At 53.9% G+C, this 26,940-nt stretch overlaps 9 protein-coding genes across 9 annotated transcripts; 6 read left to right on the top strand and 3 right to left on the bottom strand.

Annotated features, from left to right (window-relative positions):
- Positions 1 to 802: 802 nt before the first annotated feature.
- On the top strand, positions 803 to 3,262 carry VTN49DRAFT_7310 (uncharacterized protein; the record flags this gene model as incomplete). Its single annotated transcript, XM_069415566.1, has 3 exons — positions 803 to 1,851; positions 1,911 to 2,188; positions 2,247 to 3,262. 3 exons carry the CDS (start codon positions 803 to 805, stop codon positions 3,260 to 3,262), a joined length of 2,343 nt encoding a protein of 780 aa, XP_069272504.1.
- Positions 3,263 to 4,450: 1,188 nt separating this feature from the next.
- Positions 4,451 to 11,370, top strand: VTN49DRAFT_7311 (uncharacterized protein; the record flags this gene model as incomplete). The annotated part of the gene is made up of 3 exons (XM_069415567.1): positions 4,451 to 5,210; positions 5,260 to 11,255; positions 11,314 to 11,370. 3 exons carry the CDS (start codon positions 4,451 to 4,453, stop codon positions 11,368 to 11,370), a joined length of 6,813 nt encoding a protein of 2,270 aa, XP_069272505.1.
- Positions 11,371 to 12,227: 857 nt separating this feature from the next.
- Positions 12,228 to 13,945, bottom strand: VTN49DRAFT_7312 (uncharacterized protein; the record flags this gene model as incomplete). The annotated part of the gene is made up of 3 exons (XM_069415568.1): positions 12,228 to 12,389; positions 12,451 to 13,592; positions 13,648 to 13,945. 3 exons carry the CDS (start codon positions 13,943 to 13,945, stop codon positions 12,228 to 12,230), a joined length of 1,602 nt encoding a protein of 533 aa, XP_069272506.1.
- Positions 13,946 to 14,536: 591 nt separating this feature from the next.
- VTN49DRAFT_7313 (uncharacterized protein) lies at positions 14,537 to 16,800 on the top strand (the record flags this gene model as incomplete). Its single annotated transcript, XM_069415569.1, has 2 exons — positions 14,537 to 15,245; positions 15,299 to 16,800. 2 exons carry the CDS (start codon positions 14,537 to 14,539, stop codon positions 16,798 to 16,800), a joined length of 2,211 nt encoding a protein of 736 aa, XP_069272507.1.
- Positions 16,801 to 16,944: 144 nt separating this feature from the next.
- On the bottom strand, positions 16,945 to 19,041 carry VTN49DRAFT_7314 (uncharacterized protein; the record flags this gene model as incomplete). Its single annotated transcript, XM_069415570.1, has 3 exons — positions 16,945 to 17,317; positions 17,376 to 18,639; positions 18,687 to 19,041. 3 exons carry the CDS (start codon positions 19,039 to 19,041, stop codon positions 16,945 to 16,947), a joined length of 1,992 nt encoding a protein of 663 aa, XP_069272508.1.
- Positions 19,042 to 19,341: 300 nt separating this feature from the next.
- On the top strand, positions 19,342 to 19,982 carry VTN49DRAFT_7315 (uncharacterized protein; the record flags this gene model as incomplete). Its single annotated transcript, XM_069415571.1, has 3 exons — positions 19,342 to 19,399; positions 19,477 to 19,722; positions 19,783 to 19,982. 3 exons carry the CDS (start codon positions 19,342 to 19,344, stop codon positions 19,980 to 19,982), a joined length of 504 nt encoding a protein of 167 aa, XP_069272509.1.
- Positions 19,983 to 20,863: 881 nt separating this feature from the next.
- Positions 20,864 to 22,502, top strand: VTN49DRAFT_7316 (uncharacterized protein; the record flags this gene model as incomplete). The annotated part of the gene is made up of 5 exons (XM_069415572.1): positions 20,864 to 20,872; positions 20,930 to 21,060; positions 21,114 to 21,213; positions 21,271 to 21,555; positions 21,612 to 22,502. The coding sequence occupies 5 exons, from the start codon at positions 20,864 to 20,866 to the stop codon at positions 22,500 to 22,502; spliced, it is 1,416 nt and encodes a 471-aa protein (XP_069272510.1).
- Positions 22,503 to 23,431: 929 nt separating this feature from the next.
- Positions 23,432 to 25,663, top strand: VTN49DRAFT_7317 (uncharacterized protein; the record flags this gene model as incomplete). Its single annotated transcript, XM_069415573.1, has 1 exon — positions 23,432 to 25,663. The coding sequence occupies one exon, from the start codon at positions 23,432 to 23,434 to the stop codon at positions 25,661 to 25,663; it is 2,232 nt and encodes a 743-aa protein (XP_069272511.1).
- Positions 25,664 to 25,860: 197 nt separating this feature from the next.
- VTN49DRAFT_7318 (uncharacterized protein) lies at positions 25,861 to 26,677 on the bottom strand (the record flags this gene model as incomplete). The annotated part of the gene is made up of 3 exons (XM_069415574.1): positions 25,861 to 26,353; positions 26,419 to 26,522; positions 26,579 to 26,677. The coding sequence occupies 3 exons, from the start codon at positions 26,675 to 26,677 to the stop codon at positions 25,861 to 25,863; spliced, it is 696 nt and encodes a 231-aa protein (XP_069272512.1).
- Between the last annotated feature and the right edge of the window lie 263 nt (positions 26,678 to 26,940).

The raw sequence follows: 26,940 nt of genomic DNA on the forward strand, positions 1-26,940 counted from the left end.
AAAAAAACGAAATTCGATTTAAGTGCTAAAAATATGAGTCTTTCAGCCCAGCTGAGAGGAGCGTTTCTGGAATCAGGTTTGCAGGTTGAAGATCAGAATCAGGCGACAAGTTTTTCAGCAGAAAAGTAAGTTGGCTAGGCTACATTTAGCCTGTACCTAGTCCACAGAGAAACCATTTCCGGGTTGCATCAACAGTTAAAGTTCATCCGATTCACTTTCCAGATCAGTGCAGCAGCAATGGTGAGTTGGTGTCTAGTGTACTCCGTTGTCTTGTGCCCACTGCCCGCACACTCCTATTTACGTGTGCCCAGGGCCCAAGACATGCAGAAAAGTCTCATCACGTGATCTGCACGGATCGTCTGGATACCGTCTCGTGGCTGGAATCCATCTTGATACTACTGCTTCTGCTACTGCGCCCGACGCGGCAATTAGAGAAGGGATTGCCAGCGCCCGTTAGGTGCCGTAAAATGTGGCGCAGTAATTATTAATCCCTTGCAAGGTATTATTTGATACGATCACTTAGCCCTACAGCATGGTGTGTGATCGACGCCCTCCAGACATATCTAGACCCGAGTCACTGTTCAATCCCATCACGCCATGGTCGGTGCCTCGGCTATGTGCGACTGAGCGTTCTAGAGCGCTCAAGCTCTTTCACGCGTACTGTGATTGAGTTTCTCTTCTCCGAGCCGTTTCCTTTTTTTTTTTTTTTTTTCTTCTTGTTAGAGGGTTATATGTCTCCAGACGTTGGTAGAGAGTCGCAGTACTTCCCTTCCACCTGGCACCTGTGTCGCTGGACAACAGCATGTCAAGTTCTACCCAACCGACAGCATCAGGGACTGACGGTCGGACTGATCAGTCTACCCAGCCACAACAGCAATTGAATCGATCATGCGAGTCCTGCAGGTCGCTTAAGGTGCGATGCATTCCCGACCAAAATGTCCCGAACCAATGCCAGAGATGTACCAGGGCAAAACGGCCCTGCATCTTCGTTGCTCCGCAGAAGCGTCGTCCGCGGAGGCGCACCGATTCCCGTGTCGCCCAGTTGGAGCGGGAGATGGCTGCCATGCGTTCGATGTTGCGGGATCGCAACCTGCCAATCGGGGAACTGACCAATGAAGAGTCAGAGACTGGAAACGAGGAGGCTGAAGATGTTGACTTCAACGACCAAGGCCAGCTATCACATGATTCCGACACCGCAAGCAAGGTTCAAAATCGCTGTTTATCACCCGGGCAGTGGCATGGGCAGGATGCCTCTCGCAGTGAGGGCTCTGCCTGGGGCCCAAACACGCCATCATTAACCCAAAACATCATCTCTGGCGAATCATGGGATGAAGATGATGTAATCGATCGCGGTGTGGTGTCCGTCGACATGGCTAGCGAGTTGATTTCCCTTTTTATCCACAAGCTGGCAAAGTTCTTCCCAGTTATCGTGCTGCCGGAACAAACATCTGCAGCGCAGCTACGACGCACAAGACCCGTGTTGTTTTTGACCGTTCTCGCTTCCGCATCCATCGCAGTAGATTCAAAGCTTGCTGCTGCGCTGAACGGGGAGTTGATCAATTCTTTGGCGGTGCGATTTTTCTTCAGGCATGAGAAGTCCCTGGATCTCATTCTGGCATTGATCATGATGGTGGTGTTTCACCCACCCCCAGAATCACCCTCGGAATCTCAAATATTTCAGTATACCCACATCGCTGCGACGATGGCATTGGAGATTGGTATTGCGTCTAAGCGCCGCGTGTCTCGGAGACCAGTGGAAGGGAAAAGGGCTGCTCAAACTCGACCTTCTTTTGACCATCGAGTAGCCGAACAGGCAAGGGCGGCTCTTGCATGTTATCACTTGGCTTCCAAGTGAGTTCTGAGTCCTAGTGGCTTCCCTTTCGTCTGTGCAAGTGACTTACCGTGAATAGTGTCGCCATCAAAACAAGACGGCCGAGCATGCTCGTGTACAATGATTGGATCCAGGAGTGTGTGAGAATTTTGAGTCGATCTCCGATCAACTCGGACAGGCAGTTTGCTCTTTGGTTCGGCCTGCAGAGGATCACGGACGAGACGCTTCATGCATTCGGAATAGACGAGACTAGCTCGACCGCACCTCTGACGGAAAATCGAGTCCGCTCTGTGCTTCGTCTGTTCGATAAACGAATTGAAGACTGGAGAAAGGGTGTCGACTCTGAGCATTTCACTGGTACGGCAAGGTTCATGTGTATGGAAGCGTCGAATTCATGCACTGATCAACACCATAGTCTTCATGGCGCTTGAATACCATTTCACGATCTTGGCGGTGTACGGAGTCGGAGCCGGGGAAGGATGCCACGATATACATGCAGTCGATGACGAGCCGACAGGGTGCTCGGAGGAGACATTGAGTACTTTTCGAGTCGATCTCCTGCTGAGGTGGCTCGACACATCCCATGCGTTGCTTGACTCTTTTCTAAGCTGTGACATACACACAATGCGCCAGATGCCAAGTCTTGCGTACTATCGTGTGACCATGGGTGTCATAGTTTTACTGAAAGTACTCCGCTCGGCCCAGTCAGGCGGGCTGGGAGAGGTCCTCAGCCCGGAGTCTGTGCGGATGGAAACATATCTCGACGCGATAACGCAGAAACTCACGGAAGCTAGCGGCAACTCGCAGTACATCATCCCGACTCTTTGGCTGAAGATTATCGGGGCAAAATGGCGAGACTTTTACCGGACTTTCCCGTCCAATCAAACAACCAACAAGACTGCGTCCCCTCAGCCGCAGCCGCAAACGCAACCCACACAAGTCAGTCCCAGCGAGAGTCATTCAGTCACTTCACCATCTACTACTACTGAATCTTCGTTTCCTGTGTGGCATAGTGGCATTTTACCCTTCGCAACGAGGATGTATCATGAAGCTGCTTCAACACCGGGGTCAGATGATCAGCATTCCTCGTTATCGCCATCCATGCAGTCTCAACTTTCCGACTCAAAGATGGGATACGCGGTGTCTCCCGCATCAGCACCTGCGGCCAACTCCCCCATGCAGGGCGGTTGGCACCCGCCGGGACTGGGCACGCCATCTCACGGGGGTGAGGGTACAATGTACGACCAACATGCAGCTGGGTCCCAGATTCAACATCCATGGCCTCAGCAGACGACCGGCCAGGTCACGCCCCATCCTTTTCCCGTGGATCCTAATCAAGCGCTGAGGATGTATCCAGCCGATAACATGCCCATGAACATGGAGTTTGATTGGGTTCCTGAGGGGGGTACATATCAATTCTTCGATTTTTGATGGGTTTGGGTGAATTCATAGACGGATATGTGGGCACGGAGCTACGACGTGATGATTGTGTTTGGATGGTTATAGAAGGACACTGACCACTAGATAGAATTATAGACCTCTTGCTTGTGTTGCTTTTTCCCCTTGACTCTATTCGTGATGACCGCAGACATTCTATCACGAGACTCGGCTGATGTATCCTTTCCAGTAGCGCGGACGGAACGGCCGGGCAATGCAATTCCGTCCTTGATGGCGTGAAATGATCTCAACACAACTGCACTAGCTGGCTTCGGAGAAAATGATTTCCATTCAATGAATAATCCAGTACGAGTAGTGGCCCGGTATTTATTCAGGGGCACATCAAGTTTGTGAAGTATTGGAACTCCACATCGCAGCTGGCGATGATCCATCTGATTGCATAGTTAGGGTTAGATCGGCGAATGTAGTCGGATATTTGCCGTACTATCCAAACATCAAAACAGGAAATTCTAGGATTCATACCGTACCTGCCTCAACACAACCTTTTTTTCTTACTCCGCAAATATCTTCAGATGATCGCCGTACCCATCTCCACCACTAGTTTTACAGCATTGGGCACGGGCGGCTGGTGGTATACGGGCTCGTAGAAACGCAGAGAGAAGATAAAACTGGTTTCTACGTTCCCAAGGCCTCGACACAGGCGCTGAACGCGCCAAACGCGGGTTTGAATGACCTCAAGTACAATAGGTGCGGTACATAACCTCTACATAAAGTTGCTTTATTAGGTTTAACGCGACCATGGTCGTGGCGTCATTACTCATTAGCGTGAAGCCTGAAAAAGTCTGATCTTTGACTTTGCAAGTTCAAATATTTGATCACAAATGCTGTTTTTTACAGCTTTGAAACAAGCGAACGCGGTCTTGGCATTTGCAATTGCAAGCCATCGTCCAAGAAAAGTTCCGAACCGACGCTCTGGACTCTGGATCGACTGGGCGGGCCGCATCCAATGGGAGCTCGGCTGAGCGGGACCATGGCAAAAAAATTTATGAAATGCACTTTGTTGAGCTGCTTTCTCCCCTCAATTGTCTTCCTCGCCGGAGCCAGAAGTGCGCATTGACAGACTCTGCGGCTGTCTTCAAGTGCGCCTGATGTGCCCATAGTTCTCTTCTGCTTCTGCGACGGAGGACCTGACTGTCCCTCGTTTTCTTTTGTCGTGAATCCATGCCGCAGTTGGACACCAGCCTCGAGGCCGCTTCGCCTCGAGGCTCTAGTGTGAGCAATGGCGCGGTTCCCTCCAGTCCCTCGACCGGGGGCGCCGTCGCATACAACAGCTTGAACCGAGAGGCTCAGTCGAGATCTGCCGTGCCGCCCGCTGCCACCGATGGCGCTTTCTACCCGCCAGCCTCTTCCCCCATCGTTGGCACAGAGGGGAAATTGATGTCCCTCGAACTGGAGGATGGGACCGTCTACCAGGGATATAGCTTCGGTGCAGAGAAGAGTGCAGCCGGAGAATTGGTCTTCCAGACGGGCCTGGTTGGCTACCCCGAGTCCATCACCGATCCGTCTTATCGGAGCCAGATCCTAGTAATCACATTTCCCTTGGTCGGCAATTATGGCGTGCCACCTCGCGACGCCATGGATGAGCTTTTGAAAGACCTTCCAAAGCACTTCGAGTCTACCCGGATCCATATTGCTGCCCTGGTTGTCGCCACATACTCGGGCGAGGACTACGAACATTACCTTGCCCAGTCATCTCTGGGTTCCTGGCTCAAGGAGCAAGGAGTTCCGGGTATCTATGCCGTAGATACGCGCTCCCTGACCAAGCGGATCCGCGAGAAGGGCAGCATGCTAGGCCGTTTGTTGCTGCAAAAGTCTCAGTTGCCCAACGGAGCGGCGACTAATGGCACGCTCCGGGAATGGCGCGACTCATTCGAGGACATTGAATGGGTCGATCCGAGTAAAATTAATCTAGTAGCTCAAGGTATGATTCTCCCGGGAGTAGATAGCCGAGCGGAAACTGACATTCTCAGTCTCCATTCGGGAGCCCCGCCTCTTTTCGCCTCCCCAGGATGCCGCGCTAAAGCACCCGTCTGGTCGGCCCGTCCGAGTGCTCTGCGTGGATGTTGGAATGAAATTCAACCAGCTTCGCTGTCTGCTCTCTCGTGGCGTTGAAGTTATGGTCGTCCCATGGGACTATGACTTCCCTAGCGTTGCTGGTCAAGATTATGACGGTCTTTTCATTTCCAACGGCCCAGGTGATCCTACCACGATCACTACCACCATCAACAACCTGTCACGGGTTCTTCAGGAAGCACGTGTGCCGATCTTCGGCATTTGTCTCGGACACCAGCTGCTTGCCCTCGCCTCGGGTGCCCGCACAGTCAAGATGAAGTTCGGAAACCGTGGCCACAACATTCCTTGCACAAGTATGATTTCGGGGAAATGCCACATTACTTCCCAGAATCACGGTTACGCCGTGGATGCATCTACTCTTCCAGCTGAATGGGAAGAACTGTTCATCAACGCAAACGATGGCAGCAACGAGGGTATCCGACATGTGAATCGGCCGTTCTTCAGTGTTCAATTCCATCCGGAGGCCACACCCGGTCCTCGCGATACCGAGTTTCTCTTCGACGTGTTCATCAATACTATTCAAAAGACCATCGCCTCCCCCGAGGCCATGAACCAGCCAGTCGAGTTCCCTGGCGGAACCAAGGCCGAGAATCAGCGCAAAGCGCCCCGGGTGTCGGTCAAGAAGGTCCTGGTCCTGGGTAGCGGTGGCTTGAGTATTGGTCAGGCCGGAGAGTTCGATTATTCCGGCAGCCAAGCCATCAAGGCTCTGAAGCAAGAGGGCATCTACACCATTCTCATCAACCCCAACATCGCCACCATCCAGACTTCCAAGGGTCTTGCGGATAAAGTGTATTTCCTCCCTGTCAACGCAGATTTCGTGCGCAAAGTCATCAAGCATGAGCGACCGGACGGCATTTACGTGACTTTTGGTGGCCAGACTGCCCTCCAGGTCGGTATCCAGCTCAAGGACGAATTTGAGGAGCTTGGTGTCAAGGTTCTGGGCACACCTATCGAGACGATCATCACCACCGAAGACCGCGAGCTCTTTGCGCGCAGCATGGAGTCTATCGGCGAGAAGTGCGCCAAGTCTGCGTCTGCCTGCAACATTGAGGAGGCCATGAGGGTCGTTGATGACATTGGATTCCCGGTCATTGTTCGCGCAGCTTATGCCCTGGGTGGCCTTGGAAGTGGTTTTGCAGAGAATCCAGAGCAGCTGCGAGATCTCTGCGCCAAGGCGTTTGCGGCCAGTCCTCAGGTCCTCATCGAGAAGAGTATGAAGGGCTGGAAGGAGATCGAGTACGAGGTTGTCCGCGACGCGCAAGACAACTGCGTTACCGTTTGCAACATGGAGAATTTCGATCCATTGGGCATCCACACTGGTGATTCTATCGTGGTGGCTCCTTCGCAGACCTTGTCAGACGAAGACTACAACATGCTTCGAACGACTGCTGTCAACGTTATCCGTCATCTCGGTGTTGTCGGTGAATGCAACATCCAGTATGCTCTGAACCCTTTCTCGAAGGAGTATTGCATCATCGAAGTCAATGCTCGTCTGTCTCGATCATCAGCTCTGGCATCCAAGGCCACTGGCTATCCGCTCGCCTATATCGCGGCGAAGCTTGGTCTGGGTATCCCCCTGAATGAGATTGCAAACTCGGTCACCAAGGTCACTTGCGCCTGCTTCGAACCTTCTCTGGACTACGTTGTCGTCAAGATTCCTCGCTGGGATTTGAAGAAGTTCACTCGTGTCTCCACCCAGCTTGGATCCTCCATGAAGAGTGTCGGAGAAGTTATGAGCATTGGTCGGACATTCGAAGAGGCCATCCAGAAGGCTATTCGCTCTGTTGACTATCACAACCTGGGCTTCAACGAGACTAGTGCTCTGATGTCAATCGACACGGAACTCCAAACCCCGTCCGACCAACGTCTGTTCGCCATCGCCAATGCCATGCATAATGGCTACTCAGTGGATGAGATCTGGAAGCTTACGCAGATTGACAAGTGGTTCTTGCGCAAGCTCAAGGGACTCAGCGACTTTGGCAAGATGCTCAGCAGCAACTACAATGCGTCTACGGTGCCAATGGACCTGATTCGCCAAGCTAAGAAGCTTGGTTTCTCTGATCGACAGCTTGCCAAGTTCTTGAGCTCTAACGAACTCGCGATCCGGCGCATGCGTGTAGAGGCTGGCATCTTCCCAGTGGTGAAGCAGATCGATACCGTGGCTGCCGAGTTCCCTGCTCAGACCAACTATCTCTACCTCACCTATAACGGCTCGGAACACGACATTGAATTCAATGATCACGGTGTCATGGTTCTCGGTTCCGGTGTTTACCGGATCGGTTCGTCAGTGGAGTTCGACTGGTGCTCAGTCCGCACCATTCGAACCCTTCGGGAGCAGGGCTACAAGACTGTCATGGTCAACTACAACCCCGAGACCGTCAGTACCGATTACGACGAAGCCGATCGGTTGTACTTCGAGAACATCAACTTGGAAACGGTTCTGGATATCTACCAGCTGGAGTCGTCGAGCGGCGTGATCATGTCGATGGGTGGTCAGACCCCGAACAACATCGCCCTGCCACTGCATCGTCTCAATGTGAAGATCCTGGGTACTTCCCCCGAGATGATCGATACCGCCGAGAATCGATACAAGTTCTCCCGCATGCTCGACCGTATTGGCGTGGATCAGCCGGCCTGGAAGGAGCTGACTAGCATCGAAGAGGCCAAGGCCTTCTGCAAGCAAGTCAAGTATCCTGTCCTTGTCCGCCCGTCGTACGTCCTCTCGGGTGCTGCAATGAATACTGTGTACTCGGAGGATGACTTGGCCAACTATCTGAACCAAGCCGCTGCTGTCTCGCGTGAGCATCCTGTGGTGATCACCAAGTACATCGAGAATGCCAAGGAAATTGAAATGGATGCTGTTGCCCGGAACGGTGTCATGGTTGGGCACTTCATTTCCGAGCACGTTGAAAATGCCGGTGTCCATTCTGGTGATGCCACTCTGGTCCTTCCTCCACAAGACCTGGACCCCGAAACCGTCCGCCGGATCGAAGATGCAACCCGCAAGATTGCTGATGCGCTCAATGTGACCGGACCTTTCAACATCCAATTCATTGCCAAGGATAACGATATCAAGGTCATCGAGTGCAACGTCCGAGCGTCACGATCATTCCCCTTCGTCTCCAAAGTTATGGGGGTTGACCTCATCGAGATGGCAACGAAGGCCATGCTCGGCCTCCCGTTCGAGGCGTACCCGCCGACTAATGTGCCAAAGGACTATGTCGGCGTCAAGGTTCCGCAGTTCTCCTTCTCCCGTTTGTCCGGCGCTGATCCTGTGCTGGGTGTTGAAATGGCTTCAACAGGCGAGGTTGCTTGCTTTGGCCGTGACCGGTATGAAGCGTACCTGAAGGCCCTGATCTCGACTGGTTTCCGGCTGCCGAAGAAGAACATTCTGCTGTCGATTGGGTCGTTCAAGGAGAAGCTGGAAATGCTTCCCTTCATTCACAAGCTGCACCAGATGGGCTACAACCTCTTCGCTACTGCTGGCACGGCGGATTACATTCAAGAACATGGCATTCCGGTCAAATACCTCGAAGTGCTCGCTGGTCAGGAGGAGGATCTCAAGTCCGAGTACTCTCTGACGCAGCATCTGGCAAATAACCTGATCGATCTGTACATCAACTTGCCGTCGAACAACCGGTACCGCCGACCCGCCAATTACATGAGCAAGGGTTATCGCACTCGTCGGATGGCGGTCGACTACCAGACGCCGCTTGTCACCAACGTTAAGAATGCGAAGCTCCTGATCGAAGCTCTGTCGCGGAACTACCAGCTCGGCATTCTCACTATCGATGCGCAGACCAGTCACCGGACGGTGGTCCTCCCTGGCTTGATCAACATCGCCTCTTTTGTCCCCGGCCTGGCCACTCCTGGATCCAAGGACTTCCGGCAGGTCACCGAGGCGTCCATTGCGGCCGGTTTTACTATGATTCGGGTGATGCCAGTGGGCGTGGACACCTTCGTGACCGACAGCACCGCCCTGAGTATTGCCCAGCGGAATACAAAGGAAGGATCGTTCTGCGACTTCAACCTCTCGGTGACTGCAACCACTTCGAATGCCGAAACGCTCAGCCAGCTTACCGGTGATGTGGGATCTCTCTTCATTCCCTTCAATCATCTGTCCGGTAACATCAAGGTCCCTGCCGTCATCAGCCACTTCGCTTCTTGGCCATCGAGTAAGCCTATCCTCACGGATGCCAAGGGAACAGAGCTCGCCTCGATTCTTCTCTTGGCGAGCCTGCACAATCGCAACATCCACGTCATGAATGTGACGTCGAAAGACGACATCAATCTCGTCACGCTTAGCAAGGAGAAGGGTCTGAAAATCACCTGCGATGTCTCGATCTACAGTCTCTTCCTCACTCGCTCGGACTTCCCTGACTGCGCCGGCCTGCCCACAGCTGAAGACCAAAAAGCTCTGTGGGAGCATCTGAGCGGCATCGACGTTTTCTCTATCGGCAGCATCCCATACCAGCTTGCGGGCAAGAACGCGAGCCCCACAGTTGGTATTTCCGATGCCTTGCCTCTCTTGCTCACCGCCGTGTCGCAGGGACGTCTCACGGTGAATGATATTGTTGACCGGCTGTACCATAATCCCAAGAGAATCTTCGAGCTGCATGATCAGCCGGACGCGAGCGTGGAGGTCGAGCTCGACCGCGAGTACATCTATCGGAACGATAAGGCTTGGTCGCCGTTCAATGGTAAACCTCTGAAGGGATCAGTTCACCGTGTCGTCTTCCAGGGCAAGACTTCTTGCTTGGATGGTGAGATTCAGCCCGGCGCGGCATTGGGTGCGGACATGTCCAGCCATCGCATCGTGCCACCGTCGCCGTCGATCAAGTCCTTCTCTCCCAAAGTGCAGCCCCAGACTTCCATTGAGCGTCGCTTCTCCATGACGACCAGCACGCCTATGCGGCCGCAACGTCCGAAGGTGCCTGACCACTTGGTCCCTGGACCAGAACTCGGACCACCGCTGTTCACGCCGCTGTCGCAGGTGTCGCCATCACTGCAGGAGCTGCTGGCTAGATCCACTTTCAAGCAGAAGCACGTTATTTCGGTCAACCAGTTCAACCGGTCGGACCTTCACCTGTTGTTCACCGTTGCGCAGGAGATGCGATTGGGCGTGGAGCGCCAGGGTGTTCTGGATATTCTCAAGGGCAAGGTTCTGTGCACGTTGTTCTTCGAGCCGTCGACGCGCACCTCCGCCTCGTTCGACGCTGCCATGCAGCGCCTGGGTGGACGCACCATCGCGATCTCGACTGAGCATTCATCGACGAAGAAGGGCGAGACGCTACAGGATACGATTCGCACTCTCGGCTGCTATGGCGATGCCATCGTGCTGCGTCATCCGGAGGAAAGCAGCGCGCACACAGCGGCCAAGTTCTCACCGGTGCCGGTGATCAACGGTGGCAACGGCAGCCGCGAGCACCCGACCCAAGCGTTCCTCGACCTGTTCACCATCCGGGAGGAGCTGGGCACGGTGACGGGCCTGACGGTGACGTTCACTGGTGATCTGCGCTACGGCCGGACAGTACACTCGCTCATCAAGTTGCTCCAGTTCTACGACGTGCAGGTGCAGCTCGTGGCGCCCAAGGCGCTATCGCTGCCGGAGGACGTGCGCCAGCAGGTTATTTCGTCAGGCCAGCTGCTGGTCGAGTCCGAGGAGCTCACGCCAGAGATTGTGGCGCGCTCGGACGTTCTGTACTGCACTCGAGTGCAGAAGGAGCGGTTTGCCGATCTGGACGAGTACGAGCGGCTCAAGAACACCTTCATCATCGACAATCGGGTTCTGAAGCACGCCAAGAGCCATATGGTCGTCATGCATCCCTTGCCACGCAATGCGGAGATCAGCGAGGAGGTGGATTTCGACCAGAGGGCCGCTTACTTCCGCCAGGTGAGTTTTATTTCCACTACCGAGGTGTATAGACTTGACAGGCTAACATGGTTTCTAGATGCGGTACGGCCTCTACTGCCGCATGGCACTTCTCGCGCTTGTCCTTGCTCCTTAAGTTCATAAAAAAGCCGGAGTTGGTGGCCACCTGTACGAAGCTACAACTCTTATGTTTCTACACGCTGTTTGCTTTTGTTTGATATTTCGCGCGCGTATGCGTACAAGTAGATTCAAAATTCATGATTGTGTATACTGTACTTCTAGACTTTATTGTATGCATGGATTGGGGGTGGGTATTTGGCGTTGGTTGTGTGTATATGTCTCGGATGGTTGTATGATAGAATTCGTTTAGATGTTGTCAACGATGGATTTTATGTATATTCGTGCGTTTGTTATTATCTTTTGATATCTGAGCTGGTTGTCACTAATTGTCTTATGAAAACCTTGGGTGAATAAAGGTACATCAAATCTCTCCCGTTTCTTATGCATCTTCGCCCATTAGGTAGGTAGGTATCTAGTATGGCCTGTCGTCCCTTTGATCATTGTGTGTTGCTTTGCCTAGCTGTGCACGTAAACCGTTGCCACTCCCTATCCCCTCATTATACACGAGAAAGTAGAATCAAGCAATTAACATGGATAAGTTTGACTGTCAGCTTTGTCAATTTCCTCGGGTGCTTCTAAGGACAGGTTATCATATTTGTAGTCTTTCAGGATAGCCAGCAGACACCATTGGGTTAGTTGGGCCAAACCGAAGGAGGTGCCATCTTCCAGTCATTGAAACCTTGATACCTTCGATTCTGATATTTTATTTCTCTTGTCTTGTTGCTCCTAGCTGAAAATGATTAGGTTTGTATAAATCTTGTTGTCTACTATTATAAAGTCTTTGTCAACTCGTAGTATATACAAGGTCCTCCGGACAAATCAAAGTGGATATCTGTATCACTCTATAAGGTATGAATCTTCTAGCCAATATATTCACGCATCCGGCCAGTACTTTTTGAGAAGGTCCTTCTTGTTCACTTTGCCCATCGCGTTTCGCTCAATTGCGTCTACCACACGAAGGATGGTCGGCACCTTGTACGGGGCCATTTCCTCCTTCAGCTGGCGACGGAGGTCGTCAAGGTTCAGCGGAGCAGTCTGCGAAGGTTTTCAGTCAGTAAAAGGTAGGTTCTTTGTCGATAGAGACGTGAAATCATACCCCCGGCCGCTGCTTCACAATGGCAGCCACCCGCTGCCCCCATTCGTCGTCCGGTACGCCCACGACGGCAACCTCTTGAACCGAGTCGAGGCCCAGCATCTTGCGCTCCACCTCCAGGGCAGACACCTTGTAGCCGCCCGTCTTGATTAGGTCGACGGAAGCTCGTCCTTGGATGTAATATGCCCCATTTGCGGCCCGACGCGCCACATCGCCCGTCTTGAACCATCCATCCGCCGTGAACTCTTTCGCTGTGGCCTCCGGCCGGTTCCAATACTCGAGGAACACGTTGTCGCCCTTGACCTCGATAATGCCGTCCTCGTCAACGCCTTCGATGATCTTCCCAGTCTCCTTATCCGCTAAGCGCACTTGAACGCCAGGGAGAGGCCAGCCCACGCTGCCGTCGAGCCGCTTCTCCACATCCAGACCGCAGCTGATGGCCATGCCAATTTCAGTCATACCGTAGCGCTCGAGTAGCGTCTGACCCGTAATCTCCAGGAATCTGGATTTGATCGGCGTCGGCAATGCTGCCGAACCGCTGACGATCAGGCGCAATGCTCGGGCGCCTTCCCGCGCAGCCGCCTCCTGCTCAGTACCCCGGATGTGCGCGTCGAAGTAATCCACCAATCGCGAGTAGATAGTCGGAACCGCAAAGAACATCGTCGACGATCCTTTGTCCTGCCACCGCTCCCAGATCGTTTTTGGGTCGAATTTCGGGTACATCTCGACCGTAGCACCGCTGAGGAACGAGGCCGTCAAGCCATTGATGATCCCGTGAATGTGATGCAGCGGAAGCACGTGGATCAAGTGATCTGACGGACTATATTCCCACGCGTTGACGAGACTGCTGGCCTGGAATGTGATATTCTTGTGAGTAGTGACGCATCCTTTGGGGTTCGACGTTGTGCCGGATGTGTAGATCATCAACGCTCTCCGATCCACCGACAGCGAGTCACTGAATGGCGGAAGGCTTAGGTTCGAGGGCTCCGATGCAGCGGACAACGGTTCGAAAGTCACAAACGGAATCGCGTCAACATGTTCGCGCAACTGCGCCTCGACCTTTTCGAACGTGGGGTGGATCACCACCAGAGACGGCTGGGAGTCACCAATGGTATACAGCAGCTCCTTGACCGGGTGTGTGGTACCTTGAGTCCTGCGATCAGCACGTTTTCGCAACTCGTTGGCTCGTTGAACACCAACACAATGGCACGCAGACGCCGCCAGCGGCCCATACCGCCCACTGCATCGTCACATAGTCGTATCCGTTCGGCACCAGGAACGAGATACGACGTTCTTCCAGGTCACCAGTCGACTCCAGTCCCGCCTTCTCCAGCAGCCATTTCTTCGTCGCCGACACGTCGCCCAGCAGCTGTCGGTACGTGAAACTCTGACCCTTGGTTCGATCAATCACGGCAATCTTGTTCGGATCTTGCTCGGCATATTTCTTCGCCTCTTGGAATAGCGGAAGCAATGGAATTGACTCCAGAGAGGCCCCCATCTTGTAGCGCAATTGCAGCAGGCGCAGATTCGGATACAATAGTGGACCGCGATATCGAGAATGGGATTGCGCAGTTGATTCCGTGTGAATTGGGTCGTTCAAATACTTTGCAGATATCTAGAAAAGTTCTTTGAGAGATTTACAGGGATATGCAGTATGCGGCGATATTAACCCTCAAGTCGGCCGAGCCCTGAATGGGCCGAATGGCTGCAGAAAGCGGGTCATCCCCCCCGCCGAGGGGACAATCTCAGGCCAGGGACCGTTCAATGCCGAACATCGTTCCGGTACTCCGTGCAAATCAGCACTGACTATCAATTCGAGCCTACCCGCGCTGAATTTGGAGGTTCATCCTGCTCCCACTCTGCTCTTTGCGTTACCATTCTTCATCCGCCATTCTCCAGGGCTCTGCGTCGTTCCACGTGAAATCACGTGATTGTTGATAAGCGATAAGATTCCGATAAGATAAAGTTTCTTGGCATCAGTCTTATCCGGAGTTGCTCCGTCAACTCCGGATGTGAGACCGTCCTAAATACCTCTAATTTTGCACGCCTTCCGGAGGAGGGAATCCATTGAAGCAGAGAGTCAGCCAGCATGCTTCGGATCTCCTTCGCTGTTCGTTCGCGGAGCTTCAGCACCGCGGCGCCGTCGACAATATACCGCGCACGGCGTGCCAAGCCCGACACGCCCTTGATATCCATTGAAGGCGCGACATTCTACCGCAATTCGGCGCTCTCCGATCCCGACAATCGGCCGCTCCTCGAGAACGTGTTTTTCTACCTGCCGTCGAAGCCGAAGGATTCAAAACCCTTGGAGCAATGGGCAGTGATTGGGCCCGATAAGACCACGCTGCTGGAAATCCTCCGTGGGCAGTACTTTGCCGTACCACCGGGCACGCGCAGGTATCCAGCTCTGGATACCCCCGAGATTAAGGCTCGGAATCCGCGGCTGCAACATCCAGAGTATGCGATTCAGTATGTAGGTTTCAAGAATGAGGGATCGCAAGCCATTGGGGGCTCGCGGGGTGCATACTTGGCTGCTCGGTACGAGAGTCTACGAGAAGATACGGACCTGACTCTGTTCCAATTCCTCACGGGCCGGACAGAACTGAATCCTCTCGAAGATGGGGCTGCACAGAAGGGGATTAATGAGAACTTGCTTTCCTCCGTAGTGGAGAGGCTGAAACTGTCACAATTGTTGGACATGCCGGTGGCCAACCTCAGCAATGGACAGACACGACGTGCGCAAATAGCCAAGGCTTTGCTCAAGGAGCCAGTAGTCCTTCTTCTCGACGAGCCATTCAGTCAGTTGCCTAACATTCCGGGTTGATACTCGTAAGCTAATTCAATGGCACAGTGGGGCTTGATCCGACAACTACCCGCAGCATCTCCAACCTGCTCCGCGAGCTGACGACGAACTCGGCGCCTCGGCTAGTTCTCGGTCTCCGGCCGCAAGACGAGCTTCCGGAATGGATCACACACGTCGTTGCTTTGGGAAACAAACAGCAGATTATATTCACCGGCAGCCAAGCCGGCTTCAAGGAGAAACTCAAACTCTGGCGGGAAGTGCGCCAACTCCACGGTCGCAGGAAGGATGGAAAGTTGAAGCGAGGGCAAAAGGTTGCAGAGGCTCTTTTCGAGAATGGTGTCTTGGATAATGATCTGCTTATGGACTATGGACTCACGAAGCTGGCCACCCGGCCTGCGGTGAAGCCTGCTAAGAAGGACGGCGAACCCATCATCGAGATGGACGGCGTGCAGGTGCGCTATGGCGACAGGATCGTCCTTGGTGATTGGGAGCAAAAGGTCAATGGCGAACTCAAGCAAGGATTGCACTGGAAGGTTCGCCGTGGCCAGCGATGGGCTATCATCGGAGCCAACGGCTCCGGCAAGACCACATTGCTCTCTCTAATCACGTCGGATCATCCGCAGGCATATGCGCTTCCAATTAAATGGTTCGGTCGTAGTCGTCTCCCGGAGCCGGGACAACCAGGAATCTCGGTCTTCGATCTGCAGTCTCGAATCGGCCACTCGTCCCCGGAGCTGCATGCCTTCTTCCCGCGGCAACTTTCTGTGCGACAGGCCTTGGAGTCCGCCTGGGCGGACACCTTCCTCTCTCCACCGCGCCTGAACACAGAACGTGATGCCACCGTCGATCTTTTCCTGAGAAAATTCAAATCTGAGCTCATGCCCAACACCCCTCCGTCATCAACCAAATCTCAGGATTCCGACGTCAGCATTCCTCTACCAAAATTCTTCACCAGTGGTCTCTCACAGCAATCGCTCGAGGAAGACCTTACCGACGTCGACTGGGCAGACAACATTCGCTTCGGCGACCTGGATATCGCGCAGCAACGGCTCGTTCTCTTCCTGCGCGCCATCATCAGCCGCCCTGATTTGATCATCCTCGATGAGGCTTTCTCCGGCATGGCTTCATCGCTTCGCACGAAGTGCTTCGACTTCCTCGAATTCGGTGATGCTGCCTTCCGGTCCGAATATGAGAGCAAGTTCCCGGGCCTGTCGGAAGACCAGGCCCTGATCATCGTCAGCCATGTGCCGGATGAGCTGCCACGCTTCCTCACGCATTTCATGCGATTGCCTTCTGCTGTGGAAATTGCGAATGAGTCCGGTAGCAGCAGCGAGACTATGCTCCCGTTTGCTGTTGGCACGACGCTGCATTCGCATTTGAAGCATTCGTGGGAGACGATCTGGTCGGTGCCGCAGCTGGTACGGAGCGAGGCAGCGAAGAAGGGAGAGCCGGGCGATGATGCTGTTGTGTATGACTATGTGTCCCCGTCGTCGCGGAAGTCGGGCCGGTCGTCGTCTGGGAAGTCTCGCTCCAAGAAAAAGTCCACCTAGTTGGTCATCGGACTAGCTTCTTTTTTAAAGTCCTGTAAATATTAATCTGGATGATGTACAGTTATAGATACCGCTCACACAATGTACATTGAAGCCATCCTCTCCGCATAATAGAATCTTTCATTGATACTATTAATCCCATATCTAAGCCTTCTCGTTCAACTTATTGTCATTATGATCATTCTTTTCTTCATTATTTCGCTCCGCCTCATCCTTCAAGCCTCTCCCAATGAAATCCCGGAAATCGACACCGACCTCCGTCAGCATCGCCGCGTGCTCATCGACGATTTCCATGCATTTCGCCCAGACGCTAGTCCCGCGCTGTACGCTGCTTAGTTGGCGACATAGGATGGCATTGAAGTCGTCAATGTGTTCCTTGGCCCATTTGACGCATGCGCTGGTAAGCACGGATGGGAAGCATTGTTGGTAGACGCTGATGGTGTTTTTGATTAGGGTGAAGTAGACGAAGGAGATTTGGAAGATGTAAAGAGGGAGATCGCCTTCGAAGATGCATTGTCTGTTGGGTTCGTGTTAGGTGGGTTCTTTTGATGGGATCGGGTGGGTTTAAGACTTACCGGATACGTTTGTGGATGATGTCTGTTCGCGCTCGCAGGTATGCTTCGCGAGCCCGGTCTTCAAAGCCAAGCCGGCTTAAGCGGCTAATGTGCGTCTTTGTTGCCATGGGCCACGAATGTTGGTCGACGAGCGCGCGTGAGAGAACTCCCGCGAGCTTGGTCGCTCGTTCCTCGACTTTGCTGATCACCATATCCTGGATGTGCACGTTGCCCTTGATGCTTCTAGCCAGCTTGCGCAGCTTTTCAACGCCGCTCACGGCCTGCTCGAAGTTTTGTAACGCAATGTCAATGTCCAACTGGTCGATCTGCCCCTCGATTTGACGAAGACTGTACATCTTGCCATCAACATCGACATGCACTTCCTGCTTCTCTCTCGGGTTGGGTTCCTCAACGATGATCGATTTTCTCGACCCTTCTCGCGCAGTGAGTTGTCGGAGAGCGTCCCCGGGCCGGCTGGATTCTTCCGCCAGAGCCCTGCGGAGGTCCTCCACTGTCTTACGGAAGGTCGAGAGCAACTCAGCCTTGGCAGAGGCCATGCGCGGATCACACCGGTAGGTATAGGACTGCGATCCGTAGCGAATGTTGATGGCATGCGTAACACCCCGCTCCTCTGCCTCTGCGCGTGATTGCCCCGAGCCCAAATTCGCGCCCAGGTCAATCATGTCAATATCTTGCAGTTGCCAGCACTCTTCAGCAACCAGTTTGGTCGGCACCGGGCCGCGTTGCTGATTCGCGGTGTTGGGATCGATTCGCTTGCGCTTTTTGGCCGCGACCAGGAGATGGTCATTCAATAGGACAAGATGAACCGGCCGTCGGGGACGCCAGGTAGCCGAATCCAATTCCACCCAGCTCCCAGTTTCCATGACGATATGGCGACCAGGTACGGCGGGGAGGAATTTCTGAGATCCCTCCACCGTCTTCCACAACGCCTGCAATTGAACGTTCCACATGCTCTCGAGGTTGGCGATCGAGCTCCGGTTACTCCTCCTCGATGAGCGATCGTCGGAAGGAAGAGACAGCAGATTCGACCCATTGCCAGCATGGGTCTGGCCCAAGGCCGTGGTGAGCTCCGACATCAGCGTTCGCAGCGTTCGCATCTCGGCCTTGAGTTTCTCTGCCTCCTTGCTAATCTTGATAAACTGTTTCCGGTTGCGATAGACATTCTGCTGCAGATCGGCGGACGTTCGGTTCTTTAATTTGCGTAAGTTGCTCTGGTACTCTCGGATCTCATCCTCAGACGCGTTCGCCAGCAGGTTGGCAACGTCTATGGGTGATTAGCGACGGTCCGTATACTGCGAATCAGATTCCTACATTTGTCTACCGGTAAGTTTGGGTCTCTCAAGGCCTTGAGATCGACGTTCAGTGGCTGTGATGAGCCAGTCTGCGGGGCCTCTCGCCCATTGGGAGCGTCGCGATCCTCATATTGCTGCGTACTGGTCGGAAGGGACGGCACCGGGGGCGCCTCAGCCGATAGGTCTATGGGTTGGTTGAACCGGCTCGAGTATCGTTTCCTAACCAGATCCGAGGTCGCGCCGCCGCTCTGTGGTTGTGCAGCTGGCGTTAATCCAGGGGCAGCGGGTGTCGGGCCGGAGATGGGCTTCGGCGCACTGATCTGCGGACGACGCCGCGATTTACTGCGCAGCGTCAATCCGCGTCCTTCCGTCATTTTGGACGTCCGCTTGAGAGAAGCAATTGTACAGTAATCTGAAGCTGAGCCCCTTACTCCCGATAAGTGTCCAAGCTCCCCCCAACCGATCGCGGTCTGGTACGGAGGCGGAGAAACGTTGACCCGCAAATTTCAAAAAATCAATCTCAGGACAAGATCCGAATGCGCACGACTGCAACAAACCGGGTTTCAGCATCCCCCTCATCTCTAGCCTCAATTTAGCCCTGCGTCAGACTCCCGCAGGGTTCTTTTTCCCCTACATTTGACGGTTCAAACTCGCACAGTCAGAATTCAGTCGTGATGAGAACATCAACATTGGTGGCTGCGTCCGCCGGGACACTCGTCACCGGCTTCTTGGGTATGATTTTCTTGAGATCCCATCTCGGTGGGACATTGTTGCTCGGGCCAACAGACTAATGCATGTCCTGGTTGTAGCATATGCCATCTGGTTCGATTACAAGAGACGCAATGATCCCGAATTCCGAAGAGCTCTCAAGCGGGATAACCGGCGCCTGGCGCGCGCCGTGAGAGAGGAGGCCGAAGCGCAGGGCGCTGCGCGACGCGAGGCGATCAAAAAGGCGGTTGCCGAGGCTAAGGCGGAGGGATTCCCAACTGATCTGGAAGAGAAGGAGGCGTACTTCATGGGTCAGGTCTCCAGGGGAGAGTCCCTGGCTGCCGATGGTATGGATAACTCCAGCCGCTTCCCTCAATTGTGTAATCATCAACTAACGGGATTGCCAGGCTCTCGAAACATTGAAGCTGCGCTTGCGTTCTACAAGGCTCTCAAGGTCTACCCTCAACCGAAGGACCTGATCAACATCTACGACAAGACGGTGCCGAAGGAGATCCTGGAGATCTTGGCCGAGATGGTTGCCATTGACACCTCACTGAAACTGGGATCGCTCATGGGCCATGACAGCGACACGCACGGGGTCGAGTAAGCTGGCCAGCTTTCCGACCGTGGAATCGACGGCGCAGTGACATCTCCCCTTTCCGTTGTATACATTTCTCAGCTGCTCCCGACCGGCTGAGTCTGGAGCGCATGTGTTCGGTGTCGGTGACTTCTTTTTCCCGCTGTATTTTTAGGGCCATCATGCTGGGTTCGCTTTTTGCAAGAAGGTCATGAGGTACACTCAATGTCTTGTATGTTGAAAACAGATAATGGAGCGTAATCGTATAGACTGACTCCTTTGGTGTCATCCTCATTGGTCTGAGTTTGGATTGGGGACTGATTTTATGCAATCGAAGTGAGGTTTATGAGGATATGAGGTTGTTGATCCTTGTATCTTGAAACCGCTTTTATGCCGTATTTGATAAAGGTGGAAGCTAACGCGGCTCGGATGTCGTTGGACCCAACTACCACGGAGTAACGTCATGCTGCGAGCCGTGCGTGCCGTGCTGCCAACTGGCGTACGAAATGTTACATGCCATTAGAGGAAGGTAATACATGTAACTTCAATACATACTATGATTGGAAGTTCCCGTGAACTAAGCGCACGCTAGACCCCGCCAAGGCCAGTCCGAGTCTAATCAGGGGCGCACTCAGCCCCTGATCTCCACCACGTTTTGCGGATTTTGGGTTTATGAGGCAGGAACGTCTCATCGGCCGGTAGCGCTTTCCTTTTGACCTTTTTCGTGTCTCATTCTGCTTCTTTCCTCTTTCCTCCCGTGTGCGGAGAGTCGCTCCTTCCTGTTGTTTTGAAACCAGTCGCTCTTTTAATCCTCAGTCCGTCACTCGTTTAATTTATCGCTGTGCGATCTTTCGCTTGTAATCGAATACCGCCGATTAATCCATAGATCTTATCGCTCCATTGTTGACATCATGCTCTCCGTATGTGCGCACCAGGACTCTTGGTGACATGTGGTTCCTAACCGATCATTCCTGCAGTCCCCTGCTCGTCTGCTGACCGCTCTCTGCGGTCTGGCGTCGACCGCATTCGCGGTTCATCCGCTGAAGATTGAAGGAAGGGAGTTCATTGACAGCAAGACCAATGAGCGCTTCCAGATTATTGGAGTCGAGTAAGCAGTATTCTACTACTGCGCGACGAGTGTGTTTGCTGACACTTCCGTAGCTACCAGCCGGGTGGCTCGTCTGGCTTCAAAGGCAAGGGAGATCCCCTCAGCGACAAGGCGGCCTGCCTGCGCGATGCCGCCATCATGCAGCTCCTGGGTGTATGTTCCTTAGACGCATTGTATGCATGCATGCTCGGCGCTGACCTCGCATTTTAGGTCAACACCATCCGTGTCTACAACTTGGACCCCAGCGCCAATCACGACGAGTGCGCTTCCATTTTCAATGCTGCTGGTATCTACATGATCTTGGATGTCAATTCGCCTTTGCCGAATGGCGCCCTGGATCGAACGAAGCCATGGACCACCTACAACAAGGAGTACATGAAGCAGGTGTTTGGTGTCATTGAAGCTTTCAAGAACTACCCCAACACCGCTGCCTTCTTTGCTGGCAATGAGGTCATCAACGAGCAGAGTGTCAAGGAAGTCCCTGCCTACATTCGGGTATGTCTAAACTCTTGATCCTTTTGCCGCGCCAGAAGTCTAACAATCCCCGACAGGCTGTCCAGCGGGATATGAAGGAATACATTGAGAAGCACTCCGAGCGCTATATCCCTGTTGGCTACTCTGCTGCCGACGTTCGCGAGATTCTGATGGATACGGCCAACTACATGGCCTGCCAGCTTGACAACTCGACCTCATCCCACTCGGACTTCTTTGGTCTCAACTCGTACTCGTGGTGCGGTGATGCGACTTACGAGTCCAGCGGCTACAACATCCTCACCGATGATTTCCGGAAGTACCCATATCCGGTGTTCTTCTCGGAGGTCGGCTGCAACCTCGTCAAGCCCCGGATCTTCACCGAGGTGCAGGCCATCTACGGCGAGAACATGACGGAAGTGCTGTCGGGCGCCTTGATCTATGAGTACTCTATGGAGGACAATGAATATGGCTTGGTGGCCATCAACGACACCGACTCGGTGACGCTCTTGGTCGACTACGAGAACCTCATGAGCCAGTACGCGAAGCTGGACGTGGAGGAGATCAAGTCGGTCCGTGCGAACCCGGCGTCTGTCAAGGCTCCCAAGTGCAGTGTCGACCTCTTCTCCAGCAAGGACTTCCACGTGTCGTTTGACATCCCGAAGCGGGTGGACGGCATCGATGACCTGATTGAGGACGGCCATACCGATGGCGTGCACGTCGGCAAGCTCGTGTCCGTGAAGTCGCAGGAGATCTCTCAGAAGGTGTATGACTCGAAGGGTGACAAGGTGACGGGCATCAAGTTCAATGTGCTCAGCAACGATGCTGTCAACACGCCGAGCGAAGACAAGCTTACCACCGACTCCAGCAGCGGCTCGTCGGAGGACGAGGAGGATGCTGCCGTGTCGGTGCGTGTGTCATCGGCTGGTCTGTTGGGTGCGATTGTTGCGACGGCGCTGTTGGCGTGGTAGATGACATTGTCCTTTTTTCCTTCGTGTCGATAATTTCCAACATTGGTGATTGGTTTCTTTTCGTTATGGGGGTATCGTTTCGTTGCGTTGGATCTGTAGCATAAGATACCACATTGCATTGGCAATGACAGTTTTCCGTTTCCACCCGCGCGAGAGCTGACTCATCGTAGTCCCGTCCAAAGTCAGAACTCGAAAATCAGATCCGGGTTCGAAGTGTGAAAAAGAGGGGAACGTCGTAGACCCGGAAGACGAGATCCATTGACCGAGTTTTGGCCGTGGATTTGCCACTTTCTCGGGATTGCGTTTTCATCCAGGCCCCTCGCCTATTAATACCTGTGTTCCTAGGCGCAGGAGAAACCCCTAAGTGCCTCTAGGCACTCCCCGGCCTAGTGTTGGATTGTTCGCACCACTGGGCGAACGCTAAGCCGCGTTGACAGCCGATCCTGCACGGATTTCTTCGACTTTCGCCACGGATATCCGCTAACCAAAACGACTTGCGGCGTGAAGGTTCTTGAATCGGAGAGATGATCTGGTTGCTCTGGAGAAGCTAACAGCGATCCATAGATGATGTCATTGACTGGTGTCATCTTCGGCACCTGACTGGTCGACAGAGATTTCAACCAGAAGGCGCAGAATATGCATGTCAGGCGGAGGAACTAGTAGAGAACTGAGGGGATACGTCGCCTGTCCCTGGAAAATGGGTCGCGCCATGCAGTCTACTTAAAAGATCGCCGTGGTCCGTGTGCATCCATTCCCAGAACTGCGACCCGGCTGCAGCCATTGCCATCTCCCTTCAATTCGTCCTTATCAGTCTCTCTGTTATCAGTCCATTCATGATCACCGCGGGAGTTGGCGCAGAGTCCAATTCCGAGGACCGTTTGTGGATCATGAGTACTGATTCGACTGAAAATCATTGTCACCGGCGCATCATGGACTCCCCATGTCCCAGCTGTAACCCCCCAACCTTCAACTCTCACGACTCGGCGCTGTCAGCCATTCTGACCCCGCTGTCAGCCATTCTGACCCCGCTGTCGCTGGATGGCGATGTTGCCACCGATCGCGCAGTTCCATCTGCAAAGGGACGACCAAGCGCCACATGGCGGTGCTCGTCGGTACCTGTAGACCGGCCACATCTGGCATCCGGTACCGATGATTTGGGGGTCATCTTCACCCTCTTGCCGATCCCGACCATCGTGCTGAGCCCCAGCTTGCGCATTGTGCAAGTGTCGGATGGCTATCTGCGCGAATCTGGCTACCGGCGCGAGGGCTGCCTCGGTCGCAGCATCTACGACCTCCCTGCGCACAAGATCCCGGCCCCGGATATGAAAACACTACATCGCGCGCTCACCACGGCCATTGCAACCGGCGCTGTGGAAGTGATTGAAGACATTGAGATCGACACAGGTCGCGGCACCGCGGTACGCGCGCTCAAAGTGACGCCCGTCCGCGATGGCGCCCTGATGCGCTATGTGCTGTTGAGCTCTGAAGACATAACGGCGCGGCGGCAGGCAGAGCGGCCGCAGGACGGCCAAGAACGCAAAGAGGAGCTGTTCATGAGCGAAACCTATCGGTTTTTGGTCAACAACGTTACTGAATATGCCATTTTCATGCTGGATCCCGCCGGCCACGTTGTCACGTGGAATTCGGGTGCAGCCATCCTCAAGGGTTACACCACGGAACAAATTCTCGGACGGCATTTCTCAATCTTTTACAGCAAGGAGGATTGCGCGGCCGAGAAGCCGCGGCGGGAATTGGAGATGTGTCTGCGGGACGGCAAGGTGGAGGACGAAGGCTGGCGATATCGATCCGACGGCTCCCGATTCTGGGCGAACGTGATGGTGTCGCCCGTGTATGATCAGGGACGCCATGTCGGCTTCGTCAAGATCACGCGCGACCTGACCGAGCGCAAGGCCGCCGAGGCGCGTTTGATCGCCGCCTACGAGGAGAGCTCGAAGCTCAAGTCGGATTTTCTGGCCAACATGAGTCATGAGATCCGTACACCGATGCACGGCATGCTGCTGGCCATCACGATGCTCAGCGGGACCGACATCGATGACAAGCAGCGCGAGTACATGAACATCATTGAAGACACGGGACAAATGCTCCTGCAGATCATCAACGATTTGCTGGATTACTCGAAACTGGCGTCGGGAACTTTCTCCATCACACCAGACGTGTTGGACGTGGAGGAAGTGATTGACGCAGTCGTGCGGAATTCGCGGCCCACCCTCAAGCCAGGCGTCGCGCTGGAGACACACATGCAGCCGGGACTGCCCAAGCATGTGCGCGGCGATCCGCTGCGTTACCGGCAAATCGTGCAGAACCTAATCGGAAATGCAGCCAAGTTCACCGAGGAGGGCCACATCACGGTGCGGACGTCCTATGCGCCGTGCGATGAGGATCCGGAAAGCTATGAGATTACCACCGAAGTGGCTGATACCGGGATTGGGGTTCCTGAACATGCGACGAATTCGCTCTTTACCCCGTTCTCACGGTTTTCCGATCCCAAACGAAAGCAATATCAGGGCGCCGGCCTGGGGCTGTCCATCTGCAAGTCTCTCGCAGAGTTAATGGAGGGTACCATCGGACACCACGCGAACCCCGAAGGTCGTGGCAGCGTGTTCTGGCTGACGGTCCGAATGGGCAAGAAGGGTGACTCCCGGTTGGAGCGACACGAAAATGCCCGTGAGCAAGATAAAGACAACGAGGAGCCACACCGAGACGGGAGGAAGCGTGCGTCGTCGAGCGAGTCAGACAGCGACCAAATGGAGGCGATCCGGCAGGTTGCGTCGCGCAAGCAGCTCCTCCTTGCCGAGGACAATATCCTGAACCAGAGCGTGATGCTGAAACTGCTGCAAACGATGGGCTTTGAGAAGGTGGACACGGCCTGGGACGGAGCGGAAGCGGTGCAGATGGTGAAGCGGAAGCCGCTCGCATACAACGCCATTCTGATGGACATCAACATGCCTGTTCTGAACGGAGTGGAAGCCACAGAGGCAATTCGGGAAATCTCACAGGACGTACCGATCATTGCAATGACGGGCAACGCATTGCGCGGGGACTGCGAATCATACCTGGCCAAAGGAATGAACGATTATCTAGCAAAGCCGGTACATCGACAGCATTTGATCCGGGTGTTACTAAAGTGGATTGGAACTTGATCTGTGTTCATACTCTTTTCTTTCTTTCAGGCGGCTTTTTGTGGTTTGGTTGGAGGGTGGGTTCGGAATGAATGGTCGGTTGCATGTCCAGGACCACAGTCATGAATGTATGAATGTATAGCTCCGTGTCATGATATATGACGAAACTCGGTTAATTCACAATTCGTACTTCCCTCTTATTACTTCCAAGGTAGACTTCAATGATGAGCACGCTGCGCATGCTCCATCGCCGCCTCTCCCTTACCAACACAATGCATACACACATCCGTCTCATCCGGATCATTAATGTGCGTCCAAGGGATCACCCCTTGCTTCTCCCGTAACTCCCGATCCAAATGATAAATCCCATGTCCGGGATCCTTGGACACTCTCACCGTCTGCTGCACTAAATCTCCCCAATCCTTAACATGCCGCGTTGTCTTACACAGGAATCGTCGATCCAGCGTCGCTGCCAGAGCATAGTTACCCGTTCGCTCCGCTAGGCCCATCAACCGCTGCAGATCCTCGAGGAGACGTTTCTCGGTGCAGAGCGCCTCGCGGACGGGCTTGATGGGTTCCACGGGATCGTCGCAGATGTTGCAGGGGGGGACTTCAATTGGAGTCGGCTTGCTACGTCCGCCCCGCTGGACAAGGTATTTTTCGAGCCAGTGGGCGTCCATCAGACATTCGAAGGCGCAGCGTTCAAACAGTCTGCCCCGGATATATCAGCAAACTCAAAAGTTCTATGCAAGGGGTGGAGAGGAGGGGGGCCGCACTGGGCAAAGCCAAGAAGACACACGTTTGCCCGCGACGCATCCATGGAAAGTTTGCGGAAGACCATCCACGAGACGAGTTCCTGGTGGATGTGACCGCGGATTGACTAAAAGTTTCCCATCAGCATCACCACGTCCCGTCTGGAGGATACTGGGAAGGTACTTCTTCGACTTCGTCAGAGAACCCCGCCGTCTTGACGCAATCGTCAATGTTCATCGCCGAGGTCTCGCGGATCAAGGCCTGCGCGTCCTGGACCGGCATTTTGGATGACTGTGATGATGGCTGGCGTTGCAAAAATCGAAACATAAAACTCAACGTTTAGGTCTGAGGAATTGATCACGTTGGAATTCTTACAGAGAGACCGATCCTCATGAGGATTATATAGATGGTTGACTGTCAGTGTATAATGATTAGATCACTTGGAGATATCCTCCGTGATCTCCTCACCGTCCGGTCATGATGTCCGACCAAACCCTAAATGATGGTAATACTTGTCATATTGGGAAACTCATCGGGTTTCTCCC

This window comes from Thermomyces lanuginosus (genome assembly GCF_041956635.1).
Source record: "Thermomyces lanuginosus strain ATCC 200065 unplaced genomic scaffold VTN49scaffold_5, whole genome shotgun sequence".
Classification (NCBI taxonomy): Eukaryota; Fungi; Ascomycota; class Eurotiomycetes; order Eurotiales; family Trichocomaceae; genus Thermomyces; species Thermomyces lanuginosus.